We start from the raw sequence: 12447 nt of genomic DNA on the forward strand, positions 1-12447 counted from the left end.
TTCACAGGAAGCCCCCTTCACTGGGCACGTTGTAGCCCCATTTTAGATATTCCAATCAGTTATAGGCAGAAGACAGACTTACAAGCGTTCTATGGTGATATTTCTGGCTATTCCTTTTTCTCCCCCTCAAGTGTCTATTTTATAATGGTATGCAAGGGAAACCAAGATTCAAAAGACAGCCAAGCATCTTTACATTATTTCCCCCCCTTTTCCAATTCCAACCATGTCTCAATCCCTATATTCCAGAGCCCTGTTTTTCCAAGGTTGTGTGTGCATACATCATTATTTACCTCTGTCCCACTTAGCCCATGCAAGCTTGCCTAATTGTTCTCCCATCTGCTTTGTTCTTCCATTCTCCTCTCCATTCTTGTATATTACCCCCCTCCCTAGCACCCAAACTATCCTGTGTCTATTCCCTGCCCTGTGCTCCACGTTCCCCTCCCTCCCCTCACCCCACCTTCCACATCCCAGTAGAGAGCAAAAAATTCAAGATTATTTTTTTAAAAAGAATGATCTAGGATAATGTGTATTTGTACAAAAATAAAGCAAAGAACATATAACCCACTGCCATCAAATCAATTTCAACTCATAGCAACTCTACATAAGGTTTCCTACATTTTTATGGGAGCAGACAGCTTCATCTTTCTCCCACAGATGGGTTTGAACCACCAACCTTGCAGTTAGTGGCCCAATGCCTAAGCCACAGTGCCACCAGGGCCCCTATTATCTGTTGTCCTTGCATATGACAACTCTGAAAAGATATTTAAAAAAACAACTATTAACACTGGTTTCTGGCTGATGAGGGGACAGACAGCATGGAAGGAGCCTTATTGCTGCATACCCTTCTGAACACTGAATTTGGGATTATGTAGACATATTTTCTATTGTAATAAAAGTAGCTTAAATAAATAAAAGGAAAATAAAAATAATAAAACCCTTCTAGTCAGGCCAGCTCAACACTGAGTAAATATACTCCTCCCAGCCCTTGGTCTGCATTCAAAGTCCATTATTCTGGTTGCTCCGGTTTAGAGATCAGAAAACCTCTCTTTCAAGTTTCTATTTATAAGTGAGACATTAGATTTTGGCCAAGGAAATCTTAAAGATCCTTCTGATTTTTCATGTTCAAGTATGTTGTTGTTGTTGTTGTTAAGTGCCACTGAGTAAGTTCCGATCCACAGCAACCCTGTATAAGGTTTCCAAGGAGCAGCTGATGAGCTTGAACCACAGACTTTGAGGTTCAAACTGACTTTGCAGTCTAGCACATTAACCCACAGCGCCACACCAGGACTCCATGCTCAGGTATATCCATGACCAATTTGGCTGGCTTCACTTCCTCGCACATGCTGGGTCCCTGTTCCCTTATTGCTAAGCTACATTGTGCTACAGTGGGGTCCAGCTGAAAGCTTCCTGCACCCCAGACTTAGGGAAGGCAGATTTCCCATCTCCTTTGATCTGATGCATCACCTAGAGATTTTCCTTTGTCTCTGTATTGCTTTCTTTAATGCTCCATCCTAAGTCTGATATTTATTTTCCTTCTCAATCAGTCTTCTGTGGCACTATACGATAAGTACTAGGCAGCCACAGGGTCAGTTTCAACCACAAAGTCAGCTTGAACCACAAGGTCAGCAGTTCAAACTCACCAGCTCCTCCTTGGAAATCCTATACAGAGTCTCTATGAGTTGCCACTTCACAACAAGAGCAATCATTCCACAACTTACTACAGGCAGCAGGGGACTAGGGGGTTAGGGTGTGATGAGAACCAACACAGAAGGAGCACTCTGCGATGCTCACAAACAGCCTCCTTTTCTTCCTGCCCCATACCTCCACTGCAATATTAAATGGAATCTGAGGAAGCATGTACATGTATGAAGTCTAATTCAGATCTGCTTACCCAAAAACGAAAAAAAAAAGTACTAATCTTTTCAAGCCACAAGCAATCAGCCCTTAGGGCAAGTTCACTTAAAAAAACAGCATCAGTGTAGGATGGGAAAGTTGCATTCCCAGTGTTCATGCCACTACCACCTCCTATGACCTTAACTAATAGAAAGTCTCACTCAAAATAAACATCTTTATGAGCTCTGGTAGCGTAGTGGTTACGAATTGGGCTGCGAACCACAAGGTCAGCAGTTCAAAACTACCAGCTGTTCTGCAGGAGAAAGATGAGGCTTTCTGCTCCCGTAAAGATTTACAGCCTCGGAAACCCTGTAGAGGGTCCCTATGAGTCAGAACTGACTCCATGGCCCATCACAACAACAACAATGTACATAACAATGGTGCAACTTAAGCAGTACCATGTGATTTTAACCCTCTGGTGGTGTTCCAGGCAGCTACAAAGAGAAGTACAGGTTCTGGACATACCAGTGAAGATAATGTTTGAATATAAAAATGAAGAATTTGTTTCAGATCATGTGGCCGCTCATAGATCATCACAGGTTTGAACTGCCTAAAAAACCCTCCTCATGGAAACCTAACATTTGTACCAGCAACTGGGAAGGGGTACTATCCGGTCTGACTACGGACAGCTCAGGAGCTATACTGCTTCATGCTAGAATAACTTGCTGTCATGAACGATTATGATTGTGACTCATACACAGAAGCCCTTGATGACAGAGTAGAACTGCCCCATAGTGTTTCCAAGGCCGCCACATCTTTTTCCTGTAAAGCAGCTGGTGAGTTTGAATCCTTTTGGTTAGCAGTCAAGCACTTAACTACTGTGACATCAAAGCTACCTCACGCAGGAACACTGTTCTTGTTAAGTGCCTTCAAGTCCGTTGTGACTCATGGCAACCATGTAAGGGTTTCTGAGGAGCACCTGGTTGAGTTTGAACCATTGTCCTTGAGATTCAAATCCACCTTGAGGTGCCTATGGTGCATTCATTATCCTTCAGCACCACAATGAAAACCAGTAACAAAAGACTCAGATTGAAAAGCAACACTACAGAAAAGAAAGAAGAAAAAAGAAATTGTAAGCTGACAGGCTCTAGAGATTGGTCTCAAGCATGGGTGCTCTCCTTCCTGTCCCTCTTCCCTCCAAAGGAACTGAGCTGCTGCCTTGCTTGGTACTAATAGCATTCTTTCATAGACAGACTGACTCTCACTCCCACACTCCAAACCCCGATAAGTTCAGAATTAGACATAAGACGCAAATGTACCCAATGAGATGAAATCCTGAAGCTTTCCTAGAACTTTAAAAAAGAGATTCTCTTTCTCTGCATGAGTTGCCAGCTGGTAGAATTTAAATCTAGGCCTGATGGTGATCATCTTTGCACCAAGTGGGGACAACCCTCTCGAGAATAAGGCTAAAATAGATCTAAGGGATAGAGTAAGAATTATTTCTAATGACACTGTGCCATCACTCGGATCTAGTCATATTAGATTTTTCAAACCCTGGACTTTTTAAGTTGTTTGATCCAATAACCTTCCCCTTGGTCTTTTTATTCTTAAGTGTTTTAGAGTTAAGTCTCTTCCACTTTAAACCTTATCAGAGAACTTGGTAAAATCTGCCCTGAAAGTCACATTTAATCACACATCTAGAAACACTGGCAAAATAACTCTAAACCAAGGCAAATTCAATTGCTTTTCTCAGAATATTTCAAAAATCAAGTCCATTCCACTAACATTTCACATAGGCAAGGATCCAGTCTATGTGGCATTGTTGTTGTTGTGTTGTTGTTCAGAGCCTTCCAGTCAGTTCTGAATCATACTATGTAAATGTTATCTAAGTATACATTTCCATTTCAAGCTTGCTTTAATTTCAGTACAAGATCCCTAAATCCCTAAATGTTGCCTTTATTATGTGTCCAGCATTATGCTAAAGGGTTATATGAACATTACGTCATTTGCTCTTCATAACAACATAGGAAGTATTACTTTCATTTTACAGAAGAAAAAACAGAGGTTTGGGAAATTAAATTACTTGCCCACCTTAATCAAGCTAAGAAGCTCTGGTAGTATAGTGGTTACGAATCAGCCTGCTAATTTCAAGGTCATCAGTTCAAACCTACCAGCTGTTCAGTGAGAGACAGATGAGTCTTTCTGCTCCCGTAAAGATTTATAGCCTCAAAAACCCTACAAAGGGTCACTATGAGTCAGAACTGATTCCATCCCAAAGCTATTATGTAGCAGAGCATGAAAAAAAGCCAGGACACGTGAGTGTGACTCTTGATCACTAGAATGTACCATCCTCTGCTTCTTTTGGCAACTATATTTATGAATGAACCTGCTTTCAAAAACAATGCAAGGAACAGTCCCTGCACATTAGAAGTATTTCAATCACCAGTTTGTACCTGACAAATTCAGAAATATGGCAGGTTTCAGTGCACAATAATGGCTATACTGACCAGAAAGCAGCAATATCCATTTTTAAATTATGGAGACACCTAAATGGGGAAACTCCCATTCCTCTGTCAGTTTGTTGGACTGTGATGACTTGTGTGTTGATGTGATGCTGGAATCAATGCCGGCAGTGTCAACTATGGTGGACAGACTTCAGCTGAGCTTCCACACTCAGACAGACTAGGAAAAAGGAGACAACTTCTGAACTTAGCCACTAAAAACTTTATGAATAGCAGTAAAAAACTGTCAGCAGCAGAATACTGTCAGATACAGGGCCAGAAGATGAGCCCCTCAGGTTGGAAGGCACTCAAAATATGACTGAGGAAGAGCTGCCTCCTCAAAGTAGAGTTGACCATGATGACACAAATGGAGTAAAGCTTTCAGGACCTTCATTTGCTGATGAGGAGACAGAGCAGCAATAATTCATTAAAAATCAGACTACGAAGTATGAATCTGGGAGAATTAGAAGTTGTCAAAAATGAAATGGAAGGCACAACGATCAATACCTTAGGCATTAGTGAGCTCAAATGGACTGGTACTGGCCATTTTGAATAGGCAAGCCATATGGTCTACTATGCTGGGAATGACTAGTTGAAAAGGAATGGCATCACATTCACCATCAAAATGAACACTTCCAGATCTATCTGAAAGTATAATTCTGCCTGTAATAGGATAATATCATATGCTTAATAGGAAGACCAATTAATACTACTACTATTCAAATTTACACACCAACCACTAAATCCAGTGATAATGAAATTGAAGAATTCTGCCAACTTCTTCAGTCTGAAGTTGGTCAAAACATTCAATCAAGATATACTTATCATTACTGGTGACTGGAATGCAAACGTTGGAAACAAAAAGGAAGGATCGGCAGTTGGAAAATATAGTCATGGTGATAGAAATGATGCTGGAGATCGTGTTATAGAATTTTACAAGACCAGTGATTTGTTCATTGTAAACACCCTTTTTTAAACAACATAAAAGATGCACCCCACCAGATAGAATATACAGAAATCAAACTGATTACATATGTGGGAAGAGATGGTGGAAAAACTCAATGTATCAGCCAAAACAAGACCAGACGCAGACTGTGGAACAGATCATCAATTGCTCATATGCAAGTTCAGGCTGAAGCTGAAGAAAATTCAAACAAGTCCATGAGAGCCAAAATATGATCTTGAACATATCCCACCTGAATTTACAGATCATCTCAGGAACAGATCTGATGCATTAGACACTAATGACTGAAGACCAGAAGAGTTGTGGGATGACATCAAGAACATCATACAGAAAGAAAGCAAAAGGTCATTAAGATGACAAAAAAGAATGAAATAACAAAAATGGATGTTAGAGGAGACTGAACCTTGCTCTCCAGTGTGAAGCAAATGAAAGAAATGTGGAAGGGAAAGAGCTAAACAGAGAATTTCAAAGGGCAGATCGAGAAGGCAATGCCAAGGATTATTAAGAAACATGCCAAGACCTAAGAGTTGGAAAAACAAAAGGGAAGAACATACTCCACATTTCTCAAGCTGAAAGAACTGAAAAACAACTTCAAGCCTTGACTTGAAATATTGAAGAATTCCATGGACAAAATATTGAATTATTCAGAAATTATCAAAAAAAGATGGAAGAAATAAATTGAGTTGCTAAAAAGAAATGGTCCATGTTCAACCATTTCAAAAGGTAACATAGGATAGGATCTGGAGCTAATAATATTGAAGGAAGAAAGCCAACGTGCACTGAAGGCACTGGCAAAGACTCTGGGAATTGGTGCAATATGAATAGAAATACTTTAGCAAACTAATGCAGCACTGGAGGCACTCACTCATCTATGCCAAGAAATTTGGAAGACAGCTACCTGGCCAACTGATTGGAAGAAATTCATATTTGTGCCCATTCCAAAGAAAGGTAACCCAATGGAAAGTGCAAATCATCAGAAAATATCATTAATATCACATGCAAGTAAAGTTTGCTAGAGATAATTTTAAAAATTCTGCAATGGTACACTGACAGGGAATAACGGATATCATTGCTGACAGGTGGATCTTGGCTGAAAGCAGAGAACACCAGAAAGATGTTTACCTGTGCTTTATTGACTATGCAAAGGCTTTCAATCGTGTGGATCATGACAAGTTATGGACAACACTGCAAATAATGTGTATCCCATGACACTTAATTGTGCTCATGAGGAACCTGTACATAGACCAAGAGGCAGTCATTTGAACAGAACAAGGGGACACTGAATGGTTTCAAATCAGGAAGGTGTGTGCCAGGGTTGTATTCTTTCACCACACTTATTCTGCCTGTATGCTGAGCAAATAATCCAAGGAGCTGGATTACATGAAGAAGAATGTAGCTTCAGGATTGGAGGAAGACTCATTAACAACCTGCAATGTGCAGATAATACAATCATGCTCGCTCAAAGTGAAGAGGACTTAAAATACTTACTGATGAAGATCAAAGACCACAGCTTTTGGTACGGGTTGCACCTCAATGTAAAGAAAGCAAATATCTTCACCACTGGACATCATGATAAATAAAAAAGACTGAAGTTGTCAAATACTTCATTTTTTTTTTTTTAAAATAAATGTTTTATTGTGTATTGTGTGATAGTTTACATGGGGGAACATTAGTTTTACATTCATTCTATCATACATCGTTTCATTGCCATAGTTACCATCCCGTTAATGCATCATCAACCAACCAAAGGGTAAACCCTGCAGGCCTGCCCCCCATCCCGCTACCCCACCCTCCACGGTCCTCAGCACAAAGCCCCTTTCTCTCTCCAGATCTCAAAGTCCCCAGCTACTCCATCTCTTCATGTCATCATCTCTGTCTCCATCTCAAGCCTCGCTGCTTCTCTGGGTGGGGTCCCGCTCTCCACTCTTCTCCATTGATGGTCCCAGGGCCCTCCGCTCTTAGACTGAAAGGTTAATCACTCCCCTCCTTGCTATAAAATGTCCACCTTTACATTTCCAGTCCTCACCATCAGTCCTGATAACAATTATTCACTATTGCATCACAAGAGACCCATCTGCATTTCTTTTCATCAGCCCTTCCTAAACAAGTTGGATACTACTCACTGGAGACTCAACCATTGTCCTCGCCCTGTCGATCTAGGTTCCATCATGAAAGCTTGTAAGCCAGTCACTTCTTACCTTTGTATCCTTCCCCCCATTTTGGGTAGCCAATGTTCAAGTTGCCCATCCCTATCTACTCTTTGTGTGGAGGGGGTGGGAATAATTCTTGCGGCAGGGATTTGTTTCCTCTTTTGAGCTACTGCATTTATAGGTGTCGGTCAAGTTTACCAAATTGTATCAGCTGAAGCTTTTTTTTCCCTCTTTTTTCTTCTTTGTGTTGAGCTCTGTTCCTCCAGTCACTGAAGCCAGGTCAAGTGGGTATCATCTGCAAGTGTGGGTGTTCTTGCATCTGTCCACCCTCTTCTTATCCACTGGTTGCTTCGGTCTCCACTCCAGTCCTCTGTGGCTGAGTCAATGACTCTGAGGCCATGAGTCCCCAGGTCTTGCCTCGCTGCTGGCCAACCAGGTCTCCACCCGGGTTCACAGTAGTCTGCTGAACGATGCAGGGCTTAGCGCGCCGCTTCACTGATGTTCTTCGGTCACTTCTCCTTATGGGTGACGTGTGTGGTCGCCAATCAGAGCATGGATTTCCATTGCATCTTAGTCTTGGAAGAGGATTTGCACTGAGAGGACCCAACCACTTGCCTTGATGTCTCCTGGGTAAGCAACTTGCTTGTTCTTGTGGTAACAGTTGGACTGCCCTTATTGTTTTGTATTTTTCCTGTAGGTTTTTCTTTCAAGAAGTGTCTTCTGGTTTTCTAGCTGCTCCAGCTAGTCTGATTGTCCTTTCAAGAGGAAAGTTTCCCGTTTCTGAAGGTCTGGATGTGGTTCAGGTACTGCAGAGGCTCCTCAGGAAACCTCTTTCACTGGACACATTGTAGCCCCATTTTAGGTATTCCAATCAGTTATAGGCAGAAGATAGACTCACAAGCTTTCTATGGTGATATTTCTGTCTATTCCTTTCTCTCCCCCTCCAGTGTCTGTTTTATAATATAATACATGGAAAACCAAGGTTCAAAAGTCAGCCAAGCATCTTAACATTATTCCCCCCTTTTCCCCATTCCAACCATGCCCCAGTCTCTGTATCCCAGAGCCCTGTTGTTCCAAGGTTGTACATACATCATTCTTTACCTCTGTCCCATTTAGCCCATTCATACCTGTCTAATTGTTCTCCCATCTGCTTTGTTCTTCCATTCCCCTCTCCCTGCTTGTATATTGCCCCCCTCCCCAACACCCAAACTATCCTGTGTCTATTCCCTGCCCTGTGCTCCTCCTTCCCGTCCCGCCCTTAACCCTACCCCTACGTCTTAGCAACCAGCTAAGAATCCACTTTAGTGGATTAGTATGGGTTCTTTTTCTTAGTCTTTTACAGTAGTGATCCTATGCGGTATTTTTCCTTTTGTGATTGACTAATTTCACTCAACATAATGTCCTTAAGGTTCATCCATGTTAGAAGTGGCATGCAGCTTCCTTGTTATTTTTCAAGGTTGCATAGTACTCCATTATGTGTATGTACCACAGCTTGTTTATCCATTCTTCAGTTGATGGGCACTTTGGCTGACTCCATCTTTTTGCTATTGTAAATAGTGCAGCTATGAACATTGGTGTGCATATATCTTCCCATGTTGTGGCTCATATTTCTTGTGGGTAAATACCAAGTAGAGGAATTGCTGGATCTAATGGTATTTCTATTTTCAACCTTCTGAGGAAGTGCCATATTGCTTTCCAGAGAGGCTGGACCATTTTGCAGTCCCACCAGCAATGCAGGAGTGTCCCAGTCAAAGACTTCATTTTGCTTGGATCAGCCATCAACACTCATGGAAGCAGTGGTCAAGAAATCAAACGATGTATTGCATTAGGCAAACTGCTGCACAAGACCTCTCAAAATTGTTCTACAGCAAAGATGTCAGCTTGAGGACCAAGGTGCGCCTGACCCAAATTATTTTCAATAGCCTCATATGTATATGAAAGTTGAACAATGAATAAGAAAGACTGTAGAAGAATTGATACATTTGAATTATGATACTGGAGAAGACTATTAAAAGTACCATGGATTACCAGAAGAACAAACAAATTTGTGCTGCAAGAAGTACAACCAGAATACTCTCTAAAAGCCAGGATGGCAAGACTTCCTCTCTCATTCTACAGACATATTATTTGGAGGAATTAGTCCCAGGACAAGGACATCATGCTTGGTGAAGTGGAGGGTCAGTGAAAAAGAGGAAGACCCCAACAAGATGGACTGGCATAGTGGCAGCAGCAATGGTCTCAAGCTTAACAATTGTGAGGATGGTGCAGAATTGAGCAGTGTTTCGTTCTGTTGTGCATAGGGTCTCTATGTGTCTGAACCAACTATAAGGGACTTAACACAACAACAAATGGGGGAAGGATATTAAGATAAAAGGAGTATCTACAAAATGTCTGACACTATGATAGGTACTTAACGTGTATGATTTTATTTGGTCTCTACCACATAGCTACTCATTTTATAGATAAAGAGATTAAAGTTCAGAGAGATTAAGTAGTTAACTTGCTGATGGTCACACCACTATTAAACAAGTCAGTAGTTGAGCCAACATGTTTCTAAACCTAAAGCCTATCTTCTTTCCACATCTCATATTGCCTGGCATGAGTGTAGTGATTATAGTTGGAGGCACATATAAGATGGTTATCTAAGATTAAAACAGGCTGCCCTCTCACAAATAAAGGTGCTCTGAGCTTAAACTTCTCTAAACATTTATCCAAAAGGAGTCTGGCATGCTCATCAATAGGATATGGAGCCCAAAAATAGGATAAGCATTCTCTAAGAGAAGGCCTACGCATGAAGTCATCCATATGAGAAATCTGGAGAAAAGAAACATCACTTGAGGAATCCATTTGGGTTAGGCAAATCCACATACACATCAAAAAACGTGACCATACAGTGTTAGGAGGCTGTCTTCATCACACTCCCTTGCCATAGCTTTGGCTCTCACTGGAGACATCTTACACCCCATTATATCCTGTCTGAACTTTCCCACCACTGCTTCTCTTTCCTCCCTTGACAGCAGCTTGAGGGGGAATTAACCTTAGAGCCAAAAGTGGGTGATTTCAGCACTGGTTAAATTTGCAGCAACAGCAAAATCTGACAGTTTGGTATTAAAAGATCATTATGTCCTCTAGGGTACAGCTGTTTATGTCACCCAATGGCTCCCAGGATTGGGGTTGACCTGATGGCCTGAGTCAACATTAGCATACCCCATCCCAGCGTAGAACTTAGGAGCGTATGGGCATCCCTAGGATTTGGTATATCACACCTACCTCTGCTTTGCTCTGCTTCTCCTCTTGCTCTTTCTGCTCCTTCTCCATGCCAACCAGTTTGAGCTTCAACTCAGACACTTCAGTCATCAAATCAAGCTTCTGAGTCTCGAGGGAAGTGCGACTTAGCAGCTCCTGTAAGCAAAAACAGATCTCAGCATCATAAGCCACCATGGCAACAAGGAAAACTCTAGCTTCTCTGGAACACATAAGGCATCTCCTAGTTGTACTGGACAACACAGAGACTGCTGCATGGGAGCCACAGGCCTGTGAGGGTGAATCTGGGTGGATACTGGGTCACATCAGGCTAACACAGTCAGTCCCTGTCACCACACACTGTGCTCTGAAAGACAATGTGAGCTTCATTTCTCAAAACCATTTGCTTGTGTAAACCATTATCAATCATTTCCAAAGAGAGAAAAAAAAATGAACCGGTACTCTCAAATTACTAAATTTTTCCATTTCTAATTTCAGGACAAAGTTGCAGATCTTCTTCACTAAAACAAAATGAAACCAAGGGAGTGGGGTAGGAACAAGTTTATGTTATCAATACAGTTATAAAACCAAAGTTTCTAGACCAGCTCCTGGGCTCAATTAATGCTCAACCCAATCGCCCACCTACCTCCTTCTAAGACCTCACCAAAACAATCGTAGGAGGCAGCTCCTAACATAAAACCGATGCCCAGAGAGTGTCAGGAGCATTTCCCAAAGTCAATGATTCTAGTGGAATTTTATCCTATGAGATTGTTTCTCCTGCATTATATCTCAATGACATTTGCCAACCGTATGATGTAAAGAAGAAGACTGCTCTGTCTTGTTTATGAGAACAGACCAGGGGAAATTATTACGAGTCCTATCATCACTAAAGCTGTAATGGATCACAAAAACCAGATGCCTCAGGTCCTAAACAAAACCTGACTGACATTAATAAGTAATACACTTAATAAGTATGAACTAGGCAAAAAGCAAAGGTGATAGGCAACATGCCTAAAAAGTATGAAGGATATAAAAAAACAAAAGCATTTCCCAAAGCCCAAGTGCACCACATCTCTCCATTGAGAAAATGCAATGCCACTTAAAACACAAAAACCTGGGACTGTCACTGACACTGCACACACGGGTCGTAGCAAGAAGAGGATCCAGGAGAACAAGAACCCAGATGAGCAGATGCAGCAGATCTAAGGAACACAATACCCTGCCATGGTCTGAACATTTTAAATCACCTTGGGCAGCCTAGCCTCACTACAAGAATGGAAAGCTCAACATTCTAATTCACAGCTCTGATTTCAAGTTTTCTGAACTGTCCTCAAACCATAAACTAAACCACATAGGGTATTGGATTAAACTTGGAATACATTATACCCTCAATCAATGCATCCAGAGTCTCAGAAAGTCAGGCTACACTGCCCATTTGCTGATCTGAGAAGTTGAATACTGGGGAGGCAAACAAGTAAGGAAAACAAGCTCACTGAGTGCCAGATCAAGGAAGACAGCTTTTCCTGAACCAGACAGTCATGAGTCAGGCTTGAGGACAGTGCAGCTGCCCTGCAGGGCAAAACGGTAAGCTATTTGGCCATGAGGCGTCAGCTGGATGAATATGGTACAATGGCTCTGTGCTAGACACTGCTGTGCTCTACACACATCCTCTTACTCAATCCTCCCAGAGATTTGGCAGAAGTGTTAGTATCACAATTTGACAGATGAGAAAACAGGTCCAGAGGTGGTAAGGGAA

The 12447-nt window shown here is 41.7% G+C and overlaps 1 protein-coding gene across 1 annotated transcript in view; it reads right to left on the bottom strand.

The window, feature by feature from the left end:
* Nucleotides 1-12447, bottom strand: part of PPFIBP2 (PTPRF interacting protein, binding protein 2 (liprin beta 2)) — a 193329-nt gene that overhangs the window by 44883 nt on the left and 135999 nt on the right. The window contains exon 6 of the mRNA XM_006870161.1: nt 10719-10850. Coding sequence (XP_006870223.1) covers nt 10719-10850 — 132 coding nt within the window. The remainder of the gene's footprint in view (nt 1-10718; nt 10851-12447) is intronic.

The sequence above is a fragment of the Chrysochloris asiatica genome, unplaced genomic scaffold (genome assembly GCF_000296735.1).
Source record: "Chrysochloris asiatica unplaced genomic scaffold, ChrAsi1.0 scaffold00140, whole genome shotgun sequence".
Lineage (NCBI taxonomy): Eukaryota > Metazoa > Chordata > Mammalia > Afrosoricida > Chrysochloridae > Chrysochloris > Chrysochloris asiatica.